At 36.6% G+C, this 22,122-nt stretch overlaps 1 protein-coding gene across 2 annotated transcripts in view; it reads left to right on the plus strand.

Moving 5' to 3' along the window:
* The first annotated feature begins 2,417 nt into the window (after positions 1-2,417).
* The window catches only part of LOC117344468 (procollagen-lysine,2-oxoglutarate 5-dioxygenase 1-like), a 68,873-nt gene continuing 49,168 nt past the window's right edge, over positions 2,418-22,122 (plus strand). For both annotated transcript variants that reach the window (XM_033907212.1, XM_033907213.1), the window contains exons 1-4: positions 2,418-2,684; positions 13,114-13,202; positions 14,250-14,386; positions 14,587-14,701. In XM_033907212.1, coding sequence (XP_033763103.1) covers positions 2,594-2,684; positions 13,114-13,202; positions 14,250-14,386; positions 14,587-14,701 — 432 coding nt within the window. In that variant the 5' untranslated portion in view covers positions 2,418-2,593. The remainder of the gene's footprint in view (positions 2,685-13,113; positions 13,203-14,249; positions 14,387-14,586; positions 14,702-22,122) is intronic.

The raw sequence follows: 22,122 nt of genomic DNA on the forward strand, positions 1-22,122 counted from the left end.
TTTATTCACCCGGTATCCATTTTATCGGAAAAGAGTTGTATCCGTTAAATTTTTTTTCCAAAACGAAGTTAATCGGAGTGATATATTTAAAATGGCAAAAGCCAGTCACAATATAATGTATAAACAAAAAAAACAGTCGGATCCTCGACTTCTTTGAGGAAAAACGCAAAAAAATCGTCAGTTGTGCGAACTTATGTAGATTCTACCCTAGCTCTATATATATATGGAATAATTAAATAAGTATTTATATAATAATCCGAATTTTTATGTTAATGACCGTAGCGACTAATAATAAAACAAAAAAACAAAAACAAAAACAAAACAAGAAATATCTTTAAAAAAGATAAACGGCATAGTTTTAATGCTGGTGGTTATAATGTAAAACTACTGGTGAAATAAGTTAACGAACTACATTGTAATTAATAAATGCGCAGTTTCAGCACGGATAACAAAATTATATCAGTTTGAATCATTTTTGGTGATAATAAGACTGCAAATGTGTCATTTGAATAGATGCATCCACTTATTCAGCTTGCATTCAATTTAAAAGGGACATCACGGTAAAAACGTTGCAATTTTCACTGAATGTACGCGTTTTGTTCCTTTCCAGTTATGTTTCTGTGCTGTCCCAATGTTCACCGTCAATCCCTATGTCCAGCTTGACCACTCGATTTAGTTGGGAATCCCCCTCTAAATTTAGCGCGGAAATTATTTTTAAATCATTACGTGACTGTTTTGAAATCGTGGCAGCACAAACACACGATAGTTTACAAGGCGATATCTATATTCCATCTGGGTTAGTTGGATAACGATATTATACAGTGGTTTAAATGTTAAATAACACGTTCTGTATATATTACGGCACACATATTTATGTGTAAATAAGTGTAAACATTGTTCATATAGTATACTGATAGTACATGTAGCGATGTACTGGTACAGACTGTATAAATATTACCGAGTTTGTGGAACTATTACCGAGTTTGTGTAAATATTACCGAGATTGTGGAAATCTTACCGAGTTTGTGTAAATATTACCGAGATTGTCATGACCTACTATCAAACAATCAAGCAGAATAGAGCGGCGTCCGTATTACTGCTGTTTTCATGTTTGAACTGTTACAGTCTATTGTACTGCTTCCCAAATTTAATTCTAAATAATACAAATTTAATTTTTGTTTCCATGTGTTTTATTTTGTTGTGCGCATGCGTTTATCGTATATGTCACAAATTTTTTGCATATTCAGATTGTTTGATAACCTTTTAATAATTGATAATTGATGTTTTTATGTACATAGGCCTACATCATCGAATTCGAATGGTTATTGTTCAGAAGGTTATTTTTTTTAAAAGATATACCCAATAATATGATAAAAAATACAAAATAAATATTGGTTTACCGTGAGGTCCCTTTAACTTTGTTTCGTTTTTAACTGTATATCTGCATTTTGCATTGACTGCTACATTGACCAATCACATACTTCATCTTGACCAGAACGCCACCTGTCGCGTCATATCCGGGGCCAAAACAAAATTAGACGGCTATGCCGAACAAAATTATATCAGTTTGAATCATTTTTGGTAATAATAAGACTGCATTTGAATCAGGAAGATAATTTTATTAATGTGTCATTTGAAAACACATACATTGATACATCTACTTATTAAGCTTGCATTCAATCTTAACTTTGTTTCGTTTTTTACCCCATATCAGCATTTTGCATTTACTGCTACATTGACCAATCACATATTTCATCTTGACCAGGAACGCCACCTGTCGCGTGATATCCGGGGCCAAAAGAAAATTATACGGCTATGCCGAAAAATACAAAATAAATATTGGTTTACCGTGAGGTTCCTTTAACTTTGTTTCGTTTTTAACTGTATATCTGCATTTTGCATTGACCGCAACATTGACCAATCACATATTTCATCTTGACCAGTAACGCCACCTGTCGCGTCATATCCGGGGCCAAAACAAAATTAGACGGCTATGCCGAATAACTTTGATAAAACAGGATATATATATATATTAAGAACCATCGGGGCCGGACCGACTTCAGGCAGTGCTTCAACTTGGGGCAGTGACAAGGAGATGTCAGAACAACTTCAGTCGGTTGGCCTAGCATCACATAACCCAATATTAACCTCACTATACGCTATTTAAACAATTATAAACATTTGGAACATAACCATTTAACTTGAGGGGAGATAAACCCTGTATCTGAGAGTGCACGTTAAAAAAATCACGTAGGCTCATACTTATTGTAACCTAGCTTTTGTCCGCCAGTCGTAATCATTGTAAGCAAAATCGCAAATCATAATACTGTATTGGAGTGCGTGAACTAATAACATTGCATTCAGCCAGAGGAAATCTCCATTGCGCAGGCGTAGTGCAACTACGAAATCAACATGTGGAGGTCATAGGTCAAACTGGAAGTATCAGATTTCTGCTAAGAACTGAACGTGTGATGTGGCACCGCTCGTGCAAACTGCTGCCATAGCTGAGAAAGGTTTTTAAAACTGGGCATTTTGAGTTATACTGTGGACGACACTATTATAATACAGCCCATTGAAAGCCTGAACTTCCACAATGAGCCGTGAGAATATGCAGACTTTCTTTAGGTTATCGATGTTTGGCTTGGTTTTGTTTTGGTTTGGGACGACAGTGGTTTCTTGCACAGGTAAGTTGAATTGAAACATTCAGAGTTAGCTTACGAAGTTACGTATACGTATGTGTAGCTTTCTGGATGTTTAGGGGACCTCAGGACCTCCTACTCCAGCTCCCCAACTCCATCCTCCAAGTCACAGCTGTCCAGCTTCTGTAACATTGTGCAGCAATCTCAAAATTCTACCCATATATAGAATTCTGCTAGTAAATTCTTGATATATTTTCATAGTAATACCCTCATCTTTTTATGTGATTTGCTATATATATATAATCACGGACTCATACTTTTTAGACACCAACGTTGTATCGGTGCATAAATAGACATGAAATGATGTTACAAATTAAAATTAGACAATTCCATTATAACTTTAGTTCCTGACCCCAAGTACCTGTGTGTAGCAGTAGTCGGTTTGCCAATGCCAGCTGATCATGATCAAAGGAAAATTAAAATAAGACAAGAGTCCAGATCTGAGACAAAGAAACTATTAATGAGAACCTGTAGTGGAGTCGTAGCGTAAGGAGTTCTGGAAGTCCTTGTTTTATAATCCAACCTGAAGTACTGTAGACTTAAATACATTTGTTGTGTGGTCAGTTTGGTATGTGTTAAATTTAATGATGAATTATTTATAATATTTAATTGATTTGGCAATTCTGTTGATGGGAGGTATGTGACAGTAAGTACAGTATATATGATAATGAGTTAATGTTTAATTAATGATGGTGATAATATATCTATTAATGTATTATTAGGTTAGATAGAAAGTCATGATACTTATCATGCCAGCAGTTATCACCTGTCTTAAGATCGTCCATCATCAAAATGTTAATGTGGATCAGTGTCACCATTTACTATTTGACATTTTACATACATTAGTACTAGAGGGTAAACTCATAGCCTAAGGTACTCACATGTACACTTGTTAGGTCTGTTTATATCTGCAGTATATGGTAACTTTATGATTGTACATTGGATTTCCTTGTGTGATTCAGTACTGAGCTTTTTAAATACCAAATAAATACCAATTACCATTTTGAAAATTGGAACTATCACAACTCATGAGAAAAATTGATATTTCGACCTAAGTAACAAAAAGGGAGTAGTATATACTAGTCCATTCTGTTGAATAATTATGAAGAATTGGGAAATTTTGGTAATTCATACATGTTTGATTTCATAATATGATTTATAAATAGTTTTCATTTGTGAAAAAGATCATGATCAGTTAATGAGACAATTTTTAATTTTCTCATTTGTTGGGTTATTGAAACAAGATCTTCAAAGTAAGGGAAACAAGTTTGATAAAGCTTTATAAAATACTGATTTTACTTTTACAGGTACAATATACATATATGTATTCCCTGTTGAAATGTTAAGACTAAACTGTTTATTGATCATGACCTCATTTATGTAATTATAGTAATATAAGATATATATAGTATGTATACTATTTGAGTCTGAAGACTAGTTCATTTATTTTTCAAAAATCTAGAACAAAATATCTTCGTTGATTTTTTCCCAACTTACCATGGATTAAACTTTGAAGAAACATCCGTAAAATTGTACAATTTGTGGGGTAAAAAATTGTGAAAAAAAGTTTATATGTGTCGGTAGTGGCAGGAAGATAGATAATATATCAGATCTATAAATGTATACAAATGTACAGATTAATGACAAATTGACCTTTTATGTTCCTTCCTGGTCTACACATGCTTCCTGGCCCATAAACCCCAGCCATATAGCCTCCTAAGTCCTATAGCCTCTGGCCATGGTCATGCATTGACCCTAGGACATTGGAGCTCTAACACACTGACCATAAGGCATATCATGCTGACCACAGTATATTAAATATATGTTATATGTATGTTGTCAGTTATAAATGTTGTCTTTGAATAAGAAATATTTCAGTTTTTTAAGAAACTTGGATTAAGCTCTAGTCTACCTAGATAGCATTGATACCTGAAAATGTCCACTCACACAAAAACTTTGTCATCATTGAGTCATTATAGGTATTGGTATGATAAATTGAATGTTAATTTTTTTTTCTGATGAGTTTTCACATATCTTGGATTTAATTGTTCATCAGCTCTAATTATTAGCTCACCTAGACCAAAGGTCTGGTGAGCTTATGTTATGGCCCTGCGTCCTTCGTCCGTCCATCAACATTTGCTTCAAATCGCCACTAGTCAAAAAGCTCTTATTGAATTTTAACCAAATTTGGTCAGAAACATCCTTGACGGAAGGGAATCAGATTTTGCATAAATAGTGACTGACCCCCAAGGGGCCAAAGGGGCAGGGCCCAATAGTGGAAATAGAGGTATAATTCTTTTAAATCGCTACTAGTCATAAAGTTATGAATGGATTTGAACCCAATTTAGTCAGAAACATCCTTGGGGGAATTCGAAGGGGAACAGATTTTGCATAAATGGTGACTCTGACCCCCAAAGGGCCGGCCCGGCTCAATAGAAGAAATAAACGTACTTCATCTTAAATCTATTCATAAAGTGATGAATGCATGTTCTAAAAACTCTCAATTCTTGAGATCTTTCAGACTTTAGAGAGTCTGGACTTCATTATTTCTTTAAGCTGTTGAGATCCCCACATTATAACCATATACATAAAATGCATAGCATTGTTTGAGATTTACAAATAAAAGAATTGAACATGAACATTATTTTGACATTTGGTCCAATCCAATCAGGTGAGTGATACAGGCCCCATGGGCTTCTTGTATATGTTGGGATAATTTGAATCGAGTTCACAAAAACATTTTATGTTCACGTTTCAGATGTGGTAATTGACATTAAGAATTAATTTATATAATTATATCCTAATTATTATATACATATATATAAACATTTTGTGGTGACTGTCGCTGGTGAGCTTCACAATTATTGAAGTTTGTGATTGAATTTGTTGATGCTAGTATACGTATATACAAACAGTTCCCTAGAATATAATTCAATTTTACATCGAGGCAGATGTGACCGAGTCATATATCTCAGCTCAGTGAAACCTGACATAACAAACATAAAAAATGATTCAATTTTAATGGGACATCAGAAAATAATTTAAGTCAATATTTGCAAATGTAACAAGTCTGTCAAGGTTCTTGTTTTGTCAGAACAGGGTGTACTTTTAAAATTAGCAAATCTGGCTAGAATGGCCATATAGTATATCATCTTATACAGATCTGTGATTTAGATTTGCTGGTATTTTGATAAAAGCAAAAATTCTTCTCAAGGACTATGTTGAAAAGATTATATTAACCAAGATGGTCTTGGATATATCTTTGTGAGGTCATATTGGGACTATAAATTGATTTGACCAACATGCCATGTACCTCCAAGCAGTCTGATACTGTACTGTAAACTCACATGATCTGTCTTCCCATAGCTCTGATCAATCCCCATGGGGCATCTGCGCAAAGAGTCTAGCTTGAAATCATGAACTAAATTCTGATTCTGATTTGTTCGAGAGAAAATGGCTATGGAAAATCTTGCCAATAAGAAACAGCATTTTTAGCCCACCATTATCAGTTGGTTGGCTATTCAAACCGCCTTGCGTCCGTGGTCCGTCCATCCGTCCATCCGTCCCTCCGTCCGTAAACAATTCTTGTTATCGCTATTTCTCAGAAAGCACTGAAGGGATATTTCTGAAATTTCATATGTTGGTTCCCCTTAAAATTGGTCCCTGATTATGCATATTTCCTTTTGGGACCAGTCGGAAAACAACATGGCCGACAGGCAGCCATCTTGGATTTTGACAATTGAAGTTTGTTACAATGTATCACTATTTTACATAAGGTACTGAAGGGATCTTTCACAAATTTCATATGTAGGTTTTCCGTTGGTCCCTTGTATTGCTTTTTGGGACAAATCTGAAAACAACTTGGCCGACAGACAGCCATTATAGCTAAATCTTAAATTTCATATATAGGTTCCTCTTGTTTGAAAAGTACTGGAGGGATGTTTCTCAATTAACACAGATTAGTCAGAGGAAGGGAAAATAGAGAGAAGATCAATCTGACATGGAACCTATGAAGATCATTCAATGGTGGGCGCCGAGATCCCTCTGGGATCTCTTGTTATATGTTCTTGGGTTTGTTTGTCAAGTTGGCAGTTAATAAATAATGCTGACAATGGGCCCAGCCATCTTGGTATACCGTTTCTATTTTCCAGATTGAGAATTGAAGTTCTTCATTAATAAAGAAGCATTTTGATCATGATTGACCAATAAAAATATGAATATTTATGTCAATCCAAAGGTTTTCAAGCCAGTGTTCCTACGGGTCAAACCAGTGAAACATAGTGATGACTCTGTGGTTGTAGATAATTATACATTATAATGCTTCTGAACAACCCCTGCTGGCTCATCAGGACTGGGGCCATATATATTGTATATATTTGACAGTGTTTAAATAAGGTCACTGTTACTATATACAATGTAATTAGATGTTGAATTGTTGGCCTTGTTTTATTGCCTTCATCAATATTCTGATTCTTCTGAAACTTCATACAGTATTTTATATATAATTATAACTCACAACAATCATTTCTTGTACAAGTTTGCATTTCAACCATATGGGATCAAAATTGAGATCACTTTTACTGTAAACAGATTTAGTGTTTTAAATAGTGGGCGACAGGTCTGTAACAGTACAAATAACAAATAAGCAAAGTTGACACCTATATAACTCTATTCCTATGAATAGTTATAATCTAATGTTACACAAATATTGATATGATTATGTTCATGGATTATTTTTTCAAACAACTGTTAGATCAAGGTAAAACTACTTTTAAATTTTCACCAAATGACTGTCATCTCACCCTGACATAAAGACTTTAACTAGGTACCTGGTATATCATTATTTAATTTATAATTACCAAAAATGTCTGTGATTAGATATGGTTTGTTAATTAAAATGAATTTACACTGATCAGTTATTGGACTGATTGAGTTGTATTGTCTGTGATGCTGGTTATGATACAATATTTGAACAAACTATTCTATTGGAAGCATACATATGCTTCCCTCAGCGAGCTGTCAACAGATTGCAAAATACTGGAGGACAATAATATAAGTTGATTTCTAATTCTTGCCCAAGACCAGACAAAACTCTCAGGCATAACAGAATATGTAGAATTTTACAGTAAAATTACCATTTCAACAAATTTTGATTTTTTTCCCATTATTGCAATTCCAACTGCAAGTGCTTACTTTTTCTTCAGAAATATCTACTGTGAAAAAAGTACATATTGTAATTATGCTGAAATGAATTAAAAACATTTTTAGTCCCCTGCCGTTTGAAAAACGGGGGGGACTATAGGTTTACCGTCCGTCCGTCCGTCCGTCCGTCTGTCTGTCACGCAATAGTTGTCCGGATAACTCCTTCTAAAGTCCTACTCCGATTTTGACGAAACTTGGTATACATGATCAGTATAACATGTAGTTGTGCATCACACATCTTTTTTCCTGAAAAAACAATTTTCAAAATGGCTGCCAACTTCTCATTGGTTGAGACTTGTCCAGACAACTTCTCCTAAAGTACTACTCCGATTTTAACGAAATTTGGTATACATGATCAGTATAACATGTAGTTGTGCATCCCAATTTTTCTTTTCAAAAAAAACTTTTTTCAAAATGGCCACCAGCTTCTCATTGGTTTAAGGCGTGTCCGGACAACTCCTAAAATACTATTCCGATTTTAACGAAACTTGGTATACGTGATCAGTATAACGTAGTTTAAAAAATGGGAAATAAATAGGCGCACTCCTAGGTCAGGCAGGGGACTTTGTATTGCTGTTGCAGTACTATCCATCCTTGTTTTTTCTAAACTTTTATACTGGGGAAGCTTTTGTTTTTGAGGATAAGTATATGGTACTAAACTTTTATACTGGGGTAGGGGGTTATTTGAGGATAAATATGTTACTAAACTTTTATACTGGGGTAGGGGGTTATTTGAGGATAAATATGGTACTAAACTTTTATACTGGCGTAGGGGGTTATTTGAGGATAGTAATGGTACTAAACTTTTATACTGGGGTAGGGAGTTATTTGAGGATAAATATGGTACTAAACTTTAATACTGTGGGGAGGGGGGAGTGTTTGAGGATAAATATCATGGTACAATGAAAACTTTTACACTAGTAGCTATATATATAGGGGTTTAATGAGGATAAATATCAAGGTATATATAATAAAAAAAACATTTACACTAGGCCTATAGGGGTTTATATGAGGATAAATACAGTAACAACACTGATTAAGGTCACATGGGATATTAAATTAATATTGCTTCCTTTTGAACGTTAAAAGATAGTTTTATTCACAGCCTTACATTAAAAAACAGTAGACGTTTAACCTTTGTTTCTGGGGCGATCTTAATGAGGAGCAGTAATCTGAATACCAATGGTCCAGCCCTATCATAAATACTCTCCTTTGTACATTCATGTCATGTGTATTTGGTATTTGTCATTTATGTGTGATAGGGTGAGAATTTGTCCGGGAAGTGTCTCGTGTGGATCAACAATACAGTTATTTATGACTATATAGTGAGGCATGCACTGTTTTACATACTCTGTATAGTTATGGAAACCATTGATAGACAATGATAGCTGTGTTACAAGGTTATAAGTGTGTAGAGTGTGTACAAGTGGACATCAATCTATGACTACGGAGAGAAGATCTGTCCCTATGTGTGTGAGATCTGTCCCTGAGTGTGAGATCTGTCCCTGTGTGTGAGATCTGTCCCTGTGTGTGATATATGTCCCTGTGTGTGATATATGTCCCTGTGTGTGATACATGTCCCTGTGTGTGATATATGTCCCTGAGTGTGAGATATGTCCCTGTGTGTGATATATGTCCCTGAGTGTGAGATCTGTCCCTGTGTGTGTGATACATGTCCGTGTGTGAGATCTGTCCCTGTGTGTGAGATATGTCCCTGTGTGATATATGTCCCTGTGTGTGTGATATATGTCCCTGAGTGTGAGATCTGTCCCTGAGTGTGATATATGTCCCTGTGTGTGATACATGTCCCTGTGTGTGTGATATATGTCCCTGTGTGTGAGATCTGTCCCTGAGTGTGAGATCTGTCCCCAAGTGTGATATATGTCCGTGTGTGATACATGTCCCTGTGTGTGAGATCTCTCCCTATGTGTGAGATCTGTCCCTGTGTGTGAGATCTGTCCCTATGTGTGAGATCTGTCCCTGTGTGTGAGATATGTCCCTGAGTGTGAGATCTGTCCCTGTGTGTGAGATCTGTCCCTGAGTGTGATATATGTCCCTGAGTGTGAGATCTGTCCCTATGTGTGTGATATATGTCCCTGAGTGTGAGATCTGTCCCTATGTGTGTGATATATGTCCGTGTGTGTGATATATGTCCCTGTGTGTGATACATGTCCCTGTGTGTGATATATGTCCCTGTGTGTGATACATGTCCCTGTGTGTGATATATGTCCCTGTGTGTGAGATCTGTCCCTGTGTGTGAGATCTGTCCCTGTGTGTGTGTGAGATATGTCCCTATGTGTGAGATATGTCCCTGTGTGTGAGATATGTCCCTGTGTGTAAGATCTGTCCCTGTGTGTGATATATGTCCCTGTGTGTGAGATATGTCCCTGTGTGTGAGATATGTCAATGTGTGTGTGAGATCTGTCCCTATGTGTGAGATATGTCCCTGTGTGTGTGAGATCTCCCTGTGTGAGATCTGTCCCTATGTGTGTGTGAGATATGTCCCTATGTGTGTGTGAGATATGTCCCTATGTGTGTGTGAGATCTGTCCCTATGTGTGTGTGAGATATGTCCCTATGTGTGTGTGAGATCTGTCCTATATGTGTGAGATATGTCCCTATGTATGTGAGATCTCCCTATGTGTGAGATCTGTCCCTATGTGTGTGTGAGATATGTCCCTATATGTGTGAGATCTGTCCCTATATGTGTGGGATCTGTCCCTATGTGTGAGATCTGTCCCTATGTGTGTGTGAGATATGTCCCTGTGTGTGTGATATGTCCCTGTGTATGTGAAATATGTCCCTGTGGGTGAGATCTGTCCCTATGTGTATGAGATCTGTCCCTGTATGTGAGATCTGTCCCTATGTGTATGAGATCTGTCCCTTTGTGTGAGATCTGTCCCTATGTGTGTATGTGAGATCTGTCCCTGTTTGAGATCTGTCCCTTTGTGTAAGATCTGTCCCTATGTGTGTGTGAGATATGTCCCTATGTGTGTGAGATATGTCCCTATGTGTGTGAGATCTGTCCCTATGTGTGAGATATGTCCCTGTGTGTGTGATATGTCCCTGTGTGTGAGATCTGTCCCTGTGTGTGAGACCTGTCCCTGTGTGAGATCTGTCCCTATGTGTATGAGATCTGTCCCTGTATGTGAGATCTGTCCCTGTGTGTATGAGATATGTCCCTTTGTGAGATCTGTCCCTATGTGTGTATTTGAGATCTGTCCCTGTATGTGAGATATGTCCCTATATGTGTGCGAGATCTGTCCCTTTGTGTAAGATCTGTCCCTATGTGTGTGTGAGATATGTCCCTATGTGTGTGAGATCTGTCCCTATGTGTGAGATATGTCCCTGTGTGTGAGATATGTCCCTGTGTGTGAGATCTGTCCCTATGTGTGTGTGAGATATGTCCCTGTGTGTGTGAGATATGTCCCTATGTGTGAGATATGTCCCTATATGTGTGTGAGATATGTCCCTATGTGTGAGATCTGTCCCTATGTGTGTGTGAGATATGTCCCTATGTGTGTGAGATATGTCCCTATGTGTGTGTGTGAGATATGTCCCTATGTGTGAGATCTGTCCCTATGTGTGTGTGAGATATGTCCCTGAGTGTGAGATCTGTCCCTGTGTGTGAAATCTGTCCCTGTGTGTGTGAGATCTGTCCCTGTGTGTGTGTGTGAGATCTGTCCCTGTGTGTATGAGATCTGTCCCTTTGTGAGATCTGTCCCTATGTGTGTGTGAGATATGTCCCTGTGTGTGTGAGATATGTCCCTATGTGTGAGATATGTCCCTATATGTGTGTGAGATATGTCCCTATGTGTGAGATCTGTCCCTATGTGTGTGTGAGATATGTCCCTATGTGTGTGAGATATGTCCCTATGTGTGTGTGTGAGATATGTCCCTATGTGTGAGATCTGTCCCTATGTGTGTGTGAGATATGTCCCTGAGTGTGAGATCTGTCCCTGTGTGTGAAATCTGTCCCTGTGTGTGATATATGTCCCTGTGTGAGAGATCTGTCCCTATGTGTGAGATATGTCCCTGTGTGCGAGATCTGTCCCTTTGTGTGAGATCTGTCCCTATGTGTGTGTGAGATCTGTCCCTATGTGTATGAGATCTGTCCCTGTATGTGAGATCTGCCCCTGTGTATGAGATCTGTCCCTGTATGTGAGATTTGTCCCTGTGTGTGAGATCTGTCCCTGTGTGAGATCTGTCCCTGTGTGTGAGATCTGTCCCTGTGTGTATGTGAGATCTGTCCTTGTATGTGAGATCTGTCCCTGTGTGAGATCTGTCCCTGTGTGTATGTGAGATCTGTCCTTGTGAGATCTGTCCCTGTATGTGAGATCCGTCCCTGTGTGTGAGATCTGTCCCTGTGTGTGTGAGATCTGTCCCTGTGTATGTGAGATCTGTCCCTGTGTGTGTGAGATATGTCCCTGTATCTGAGATCTGTCCCTTTGTGTGTGAGATCTGTCCCTGTGTGTGAGATCTGTCCCTATGTGTGTGAGATCTGTCCCTGTGTGTGTGTGAGAGATCTGTCCCTGTGTGTGTGAGATCTGTCCCGGTGTGTGAGATATGTCCCGGTGTATGTATGTGAGATATGTCCCTGTATGTGAGATCTGTCCCTGTGTGTGTGAGATCTGTCCCTGTGTGTGAGATCTGTCCCTGTGTGTGAGATCTGTCCCTGTGTGTGAGATCTGTCCCTGTGTGTGAGATCTGTCCTTGTATGTGAGATCTGTCCCTGTGTGTGAGATATGTCCCGGTGTATGTATGTGAGATATGTCCCTGTATGTGAGATCTGTCCCTGTGTGTGTGAGATCTGTCCCTGTGTGTGAGATCTGTCCCTGTGTGTGAGATCTGTCCCTGTGTGTGATATATGTCCCTGTATGTGAGATCTGTCCCTTTGTGTGTGAGATCTGTCCCTGTGTGTGTGAGATCTGTCCCTGTGTGTGTGTGTGAGATCTGTCCCTGTGTGTGTGAGATCTGTCCCTGTGTGTGAGATCTGTCCCTGTGTGTGAGATCTGTCCCTGTGTGTGAGATCTGTCCCTGTGTGTGTGAGATCTGTCCCTGTGTATGTATGTGAGATATGTCTCTGTTTGTGAGATCTGTCCCTTTGTGTGTGTGTGAGATCTGTTCCTTCAAATTTAAACAGAAGCATATTAGTACATTAGTCATACAATATATATATATAATGTAACTTACATTTTCCCTGTTTCTTTCAGACATTCAAGTGGTCACTGTGGCAACACATGCCAATGATGGTCTCCGACGCTACATGAAGTCTGCACAGAAGTATGGATTTGATGTCAAGGTAAGAAGTGGATAAGAAAATTAATAAACCTAGTCTGGTCTTATTCTTCAGTCATGTGTAGGAGCAAGTGAACAGGCCCATTGGGCTGCTTGTCAGAATATTTAACAGTTCTCATGCATTGAAAATTCTGAATGCTTCATTATATACCAGGTAATTATATATGTTGGCTTAGGCAGAGGTGTATGATTATATCACTGGTCTGATCTCCTTTATTATACATCACTATCATATCAAAAAAGATGGTCATTACTATCATATCAAAAAAGATGGTCATTACTATCATATCAAAAAAGATGGTCATTACTATCATATCAAAAAAGATGGTCATTACTATCATATGAAAAAAGATGGTCATTACTGTCATATCAAAAATGATAGTCATTACTGTCATATGAAAAAAGATGGTCATTACTGTCATATGAAAAAAGATGGTCAGAGATATATGAAAAAAGATGGTCATTACTGTCATATGAAAAAAGATGGTCATTACTGTCATATGAAAAAAGATGGTCATTACTGTCATATGAAAAAAGATGGTCAGAGATATATGAAAAAAGATGGTCATTACTGTCATATCAAAAATGATGGTCATTACTATCATATCAAAAATGATGGTCATTACTATCATATCAAAAAAAGATGGTCATTACTATCATATCAAAAAAAGATGGTCATTACTGTCATATCAAAAAAGATGATCATATAAAAAAAGATGGTCATTACTATCATATCAAAAAAGATGGTCATTACTGTCATATCAAAAAAGATGGTCATTACTATCATATCAAAAAAAGATGGTCATTACTGTCATATCAAAAAAGATGGTCATTACTATCATATCAAAAAAGATGGTCATTACTATCATATCAAAAAAAGATGGTCATTACTATTATATCAAAAAAAGATGGTCATCACTATCATATCAAAAAAGATGATATTTCTCTGGCTATCTCAGATTTACTTTCCAGCAAATAAGGTTTGAAATATAATTTTGTCTCTAAGACTCCAAGTCTCTAGTGTTCTGTAAATGTGCTCTGTCATATACAGGTCCTGGGGTTTGGTCAGAAGTGGGATGGCGGTGATATGGAAAAAGGTATTGGCGGAGGTCACAAAATCAACTTGATGAAAGAAGGAATTGAGGAGTTTGCTGGACGGGAAGATCTCCTCTTAATGTTTACAGACAGGTTTGTTTGGTTATCAAAGGTCAAGGTCATATTGATGTAAAATATAAAAAAATATCGCAGTTAAAAAGTGCTATCAAACGGATCAAAGATAGAGAATTGAAATGTCTATATTAAAGATCAAAACAATGGAAGTCTGTAAACAAAGTTTTTTTTTAATTTAACTGTCTTGGTAAACAAATTGAACAAATGCTTGATTTCAGTTACGATGTTGTATTTACCAACACTGATGAAGAATTGATGAAAAAGTTTAAGAAATTTGATGCACGAGTCGTGTTTTCTGCTGAAGGATTCTGCTGGCCGAGACACGAGTACGCTGTGAGTATAAATCTTCATGTTTTTATCACAGAACTACCTGTCGATAATAAACATTCCTGTCAACAAGGGTTCGGAAGTCACAAAGCTCTTAATTCACAGTAAGGTTTTCTATGAAAAAAAAAATTCTTGAGATCCATGAAGGATGGAGTCTTGATTTGTTACCTGCTGCTTGGTACAGCTGTCCTGGGCCGCGGTGGTCGAGTGGTTAAGGTGTCTTTACACTTTATCACTGGCCCTCCACCTCTGGGTTGCCAGTTTGAAACCTTCGTAGGGCAGTTGCCAGGTACTGACTGTAGACCGGTGGTTTTTCTCTGGGTACTCCGGCTCTCCTCCACATCCTTAAATGACCCTGGCTGTTAATAGGACGTTAAACAAAAACAAACCAAAGTACAGCTGTCAACGTAGTTAATGACCTTGATTGTTACCTGTTGCTTGGTACTGGTGTCAAGGTTGTTAATGACCTTGATTGTTACCTGCTGCTTGGTACAACTGTCAAGGTTGTTAATGACCTTGATTGTTACCTGTTGTTTGGTACTGGTGTCAAGGTTGTTGATGACCTTGATTAATACCTGTCGCTTGGTACAGCTGTCAAGGGAGATAGCTCAGTCTGTTAGAGCTTTGGCCCATGTGACCTCAGGTGAAAATCCAAGGTGCATGGTATGATGATCCATACCTGTGTCGGTTTGTGTTTCTGAAAGTTGTGTGCTGACATGGTTTTGTCCTAGGTCATGACATTTTACCATAATGGTTCTGGATGGCATATGAGGGGCCTCTGCATGTTGTTCAGTGAGGTAACCACCAGCTGCTACAATTAGGCCCTGCCTCAAAATGACTCTGGCAGTTCATGGGGTCATAAATGAACAAAAGATACAAAAAGTGAGTAATACTACATGCACTTCGAAGATCTTGTTATCTTCTCCATGTTGTCTGTAAATCCCTTTGGTCAATATTTGATTTTGTGTTAAAAAAAAAAACCTGATTATATTGAAAGTGATTTGTCAAAATGATATTATTTATACCTCAAATAAATATAAAATCAAACAATTTGTACTGATGAATATGTTGTATATTACAATAGAAATTACTATTTATTGCCTATAAAATTGACAGTTTGACATTACTATAGAAATTATTATTTATTGACGTTATAAATGTCAACAAGTACTGTAGTGTTTACTCTAACAAATTTTTTTTTTCTTAATGTAATGGTAAATTTTTTTTCAATGAATGAAAATGGAAAATGTTATTTGATTGGCTGTTGTAAAATGGTCTTTCTTTGGGTTCTCTCCCTTGAAGCATGTGCTAGCCATTTAATTTTATCTTTGCAGTAAAAATTCATTGATGTTAAGATATGTAATTCTGTGTAATTCCTCTGTTTATATGACTATATCAGGCTCAGAATTTCTGGTGTGTGTTTCTGATCATTACAACGCAAACTCAAAGTTTACTTACATTTATTTAAAGCAAGTTTTTTCAAGCAATAGAATATCTCTCTCTTATATATATATATATATACGGGGCAAAGAAGTAATTCTAATAGTGTGGACATGAAAAATGTCAAATTTTCGAGGCAATCCGCCCCTTTATAAAGACACAAGAATACAAATACAATCACATAATATATAAATAGTACTAGAAAATACAATAAGGTACAGTAATACTTGTATTTTGGAAGACGTTGAAATAACCATGAACCCTTTGGCTGGTGTGGGTCAAAGGCGGTGGCTACCATGACATGTACACAGCCTTGCTCTATGATGGAATGCTATGTGACAAACAGCAAAGACATTTGAAAATATCCCGCCTGTGCAAATGCCGAAGTGTTAAGGGACGTCTCGTCCAAAAATGATTTAATATGGATACATGTGGACAATATTACATAAAAACTTGGTTATTATTGTCCATGAGATGATGATGGATATAATAGATACATTGTGTATAGAGTCTGGAGAACTCTCTAAATATCCCGTAAAGAGTCAAATTGGCCCTGACAGCAAAGTTATGTGAACAAATTTAACAGGACTGTACAAACAAAAATTTATGAGTGCCGAAATGTCACTATGGGATACACTACAGACTGTTCAGGACCCTGGAGAAAAGTTGACGACGGGAGGCGTCTATATTTGAGTATCGGTGCAATGTAATGTAGGATATATGAGGAATGCTGTTGGAGATGTATATATAATGTATGTACAGACTAAAAACATTGGGTTCGTTTATATTATCTATAGATTTATCTCTAATGTACGGTTATAGTGATACCTCTAAAGAAACGGATCAACTTCTTCACAAATATAATAACTAAAGTGATTATCAAGTAGTGAAATATATTTTCATATATGTAAAATAAAGCTAAAACGTTAACAAAAAGTATACAAATAAAATCAAACAAAATCAGTCCGCATAGACCAATAACATATCAACTTAATGACTGTTTCTGGTCAGTCTACATATGTAACAAACATTGCCTTTATGATAACCGTTTCTGGTGAGTCTATATATGTAACAAATATGGCCTTTATGATAACTATTTCTGGTCAGTCTACATATGTAACAAACATGGCCTTTATGGTAACTGTTTCCATGTCAGTCTACATATGTAACAAACATGGCCTTTATGATAACTGTTTCCATGTCAGTCTACATATGTAACAAACATGGCCTTTATGATAACTGTTTCTGGTCAGTCTACATATGTAACAAAATGGCCTTTATGGTAACTGTTTCTGGTCAGTCTACATATGTAACAAATATGGCCTTTATAAAGGAAATGGATGGGATCCAAGTGTTCATCTCGATCTAATATGAATTTTAAATTTCTTTGAAACCCTTTATCTGCTTTGGTAGATATTACAAATGTATTAGACCTCCTTAAAGACAGGGATCCGTCTAAACTTGTCTTATGGCGATTTAAATAAACTGTATAATGGTATTGAAAATCAAAGTTAAACTGTAAACTATGACACGTTTGAAGGGATTAGGTTTCCTCATTACAGTCTGTGGTTGACTAATTAATACCATGGTCAGTCATCAATGAGTTCCCAACATCCAGTATTGAATTGGATTAAATTCAAATATTGTGATCAACCTGTAATGTTAAGAATATAGCCATTGTGTTTGGCCGTCGTCATGTGCCATGCTTCTTGTGTCTTGCCTAAACTTTCATGTTCAAATCGCTACACCTCCTTAACGCCAAAGTGGATTTCAACCAAACATGGAGGGAAATATCATGGGTGCGGGCAACCATAATTTATATAAATGAGACCCCTAGGGACAGAGGCATGGGACCCCAAAAATTAGAACTTAACTAAAATGCCACTTCTACTTAATTGTCCACATTACAACCAAAGGTCTGTAACATCATGGGGGGAAGGTGATAATATTTTACCATTCGAGCCCATGGGGCCTGTTGTAACAGTTAACATCTCCCAACAGGTCATAGGATACACCCAAGACATACAGAAGCAAGAAAGTGATACTTCTTGGAATATAAAGAGGATATATATTTAACAGTGTCTTCAGTAATACCAAACATATTTCATGAGTATATATGGCTAACATTTTGCCATTTTTCACAAGTGCGTAGCACGAGGGAAAAATTGGAAAATATTGGCTTTACTGTTGAAATATATTTGGTATTACTAAAGATAATGTTACATATTCTGTTTGTCACAATTTATTGTAAAATACACCAAGGCAGCTCAATTTCTCCCAGAATTCATTGTGATCCCCTATCATTGACTCACAAATGTACCCTTTGACCAATGCAATTCTGTCTTGCATTATGACGTCATATACTATGTCATAGGGCTACATGCAAATCCTTATTTTCCCCATTGTAGTTTGAAAGCAGTGTCCTGATTGGTCAAATCAGAAAAGTGATATTTTTCACTAGTGGAAAATATCACTTTTATAGAATGTATAATTTTCAATATTTCACTGGTAAAAATGTAATAGACATGTATCTTCAGAGAATGTTATGAACCAATCACACAATTCAAGTGTGAAAAAGTAAACTTTCAACACCATGGACTTCCTAAATGTTTTCATCAAAGATATACCGTATATAAGTTATATATCTAGGATTACACATGAATATCTCGACGGATAGGGTCCAAAGAAATTTTGTTCTCATAAATTGTGGGAAAATGCAAGATTTGAACTGCAACTACAAAATGTTAGTGTCCAAAAATGTAAATTCAAAGGAAATAAAAATAATATTGGAAATGTGTAACTTGATGCTCTAGTTGTCCAACAATTAAAGTTACATTTAGTTGTCCGACAAGTTACCTTTAGTTGTCCGACAAGTTACCTTCAGTTGTCTGACAAGTTACCTTTAGTTGTCCGACAAGTTACCTTTAGTTGTCCAACAAGTTACCTTTAGTTGTCCAACAAGTTACCTTTAGTTGTCCAACAAGTTACCTTTAGTTGTCCAACAAGTGCATTCTTTAATGAACTTATTGGACAGCTACACTCAACTTTTAGTAGTCAACTTTTTGGACAGTTACAGTCAAATTATTGGACATTATAGCTACAGCCAACTTATTGGACATTTACATGTAACTTATTGGACAGTAACAGGTAACTTATTTGACAGTAATTACAGGTAACTTTTTGGACAGTCACAGGTAACTTTTTGGACAGTCACAGGTAACTTTTTGGACAGTCACAGGTTACTTTTTGGACAGTTACAGGTAACTGTTTGGACATTTACAGTCAACTTATCGGACAGTTACAGGTAACTTTTTGGACAGTTACAGTCAACTTATCGGACAGGACAGTCACAGGTAACTTTTTGGACAGTCACAGGTAACTTTTTGGACAGTTACAGGTAACTTTTTGGACAGTTACAGGTAACTTTTTGGACAGTTACAGTCAACTTATCGGACAGTTACAGGTAACTTTTTGGACAGTTACAGTCAACTTATCGGACAGTTACAGGTAACTTTTTGGACAGTTACAGTCAACTTATCGGACAGTTACAGGTAACTTTTTGGACAGTTACAGTCAACTTATCGGACAGGTACATGCAACTTATCGGACAGGTACAGGTGACTTTTTGGACAGGTACATCCAACTTATTGGACAGTTATGATTACATGTAACTTTTTTGACAGTCACAGGTAACTTTTTGGACAGGAACATGCAACTTATCGGACAGTTACAGGTAACTTATTGGACAGTTACATGTAACTTTTTGGACATTTACAGTCAACTTATCGGACAGTTACAGGTAACTTTTTGGACAGTCACAGGTAACTTTTTGGACAGTTACAGTCAACTTATCAGACAGGTACATACAACTTATTGGACAGGTACATGCAACTTATTGGACAGGTACATGTAACGTATTGGACAGTTACATGTAATGTATTGGATAGTTACATGTAACGTATTGGACAGTTACATGTAACGTATTGGACAGTTACAGGTATTTTACTGGATATAGTACACAAATAACAATGGATGACATCACAGCTGTGGTTTAAATGTACATAATTAATACAGGTGTACATAGTGACAGGTAAACAGTTACTGACATGTTTATTAGTACAGGTACTTATTGTGATTGATGGAATCTTAAATCATGTAGATTATTGTTCCTGTGAAATGTTACGAACATTATTTTGACTCTTTTTAAATTTTACTGTGATCGCAATGAAAGAAAGAACTAGCAACCACAAATCCACAGCCGTGACGAAGAAGAAGAATGCGACAAGTAGATTTGAACCAAGTCTAGCATTGAAATATATGACATTGCTCAGCAGAATCAGAGAAGATGCAAAAGAATACAGCTTGAAAATGAAAAACACTGTATCAAAGTTTTGAATCACATCAAGCCGTTTGCATGTAGAATCGAGTCTTTGTCTGCAACAGAAGTTAACAATAACAGTAACAATCATCACTGTGCAGAAAGCTAGGTCAACAAGCATGTAAAGCACCCAGTAGATTGTGTTTGGAGCCACAATGTTTAAGTACATAATGACAACCAAGTCAAACACTTGAGTGATCATAACTCGAATGTAGAAAATGATGATCATGTTATCTTGGATTTTACTGGTCAGATTTTCAAATTTGGTACTGAGGAAAAAGAGAAAACGCAAGGAGAGGTCCAGAACTGGACAAGTGATGGTTCCAGAATTTGGTTTTTGGACATCAATATTTTCTTTTAGTATCATCCATCTAACTAAACCCCGGCAGATAATGAACACCAAATAGCAAAGTCCGATAACTAGAGTGAAGGAAAGGCAAATGATGGCTGCGATAATAAAGAAAAGATCTACCTCTACTGGAGTCTCCTCAGCCTCATTATCATTTCTGACTGCAGTGTTGGTTTGTTCAGCTTGTATAGGATGTTGAACCATCGGTAAAATATAAACAATATTTGTTTGCTGTTGTTGTACATGTAAGTTTTGCATAACAAAAGCATTTTCAATTTCTTCTGGATTGCCAACAGCAGTTAGATCAGAAGCCATTTTTTGATTAATCAATTTTTAAAATCAGGAAATTATTTATAAAAAAATTTAGATGAATGCAAAATTTGTGAAAATAAAACTTTTTGCAAAAATTCTGTTTGCGTTAAAAAATATGTGTGGAATTTTAAAGTAATACACAATCAAATCAATTAATTAATGTTAATTAAAGTTCACTGTAGTAAAATAGGAAAGTGGCGACTTACTATAACATCCAATGTAAAATTGTAATCCTGAGCTTTAGCTTGAGTTTTAAAGTATCACTTCATATAGGAGATCCAGTTATATCTTTAGGCTTGTATTTAAATCATGTTTGGAAAGACCATGACCTGTGTTCAGGGAATATTGTTTTCTATCTAAGTATCACAGGAATGTTGTTTTCTGTCTAAGTATCACAGGAATGTTGTTTTCTGTCTAAGTATCACAGGAATGTTGTTTTCTATCTAAGTATCACAGGAATGTTGTTTTCTATCTAAGTATCACAGGAATGTTGTTTTCTATCTAAGTATCACAGGAATGTTGTTTTCTGTCACGATATCACAGGAATGTTGTTTTCTGTCTCGATATCACAGGAATGTTGTTTTCTGTCTCAATAACACAGGAATGTTGTTTTCTGTCTCGATATCACAGGAATGTTGTTTTCTGTCTCAATATCACAGGAATGTTGTTTTCTGTCACGATATCACAGGAGTGTTGTTTTCTGTCTCAATATCACATGAATGTTGTTTTCTGTCTCAATAAAACAGGAGTGTTGTTTTCTGTCTCAATATCACAGGAATGTTGTTTTCTGTCTCAATATCGCAGGAATGTTGTTTTCTGACTCAATATCACTGGAATGTTGTTTTCTGTCTAAGTATCACAGGAATGTTGTTTTCTGACTCAATATCACAGGAATGTTGTTTTCTGTCTAAGTATCACAGGAATGTTGTTTTCTGACTCAATATCACA

The sequence above is a fragment of the Pecten maximus genome, chromosome 16, assembly GCF_902652985.1.
Source record: "Pecten maximus chromosome 16, xPecMax1.1, whole genome shotgun sequence".
NCBI lineage: Eukaryota > Metazoa > Mollusca > Bivalvia > Pectinida > Pectinidae > Pecten > Pecten maximus.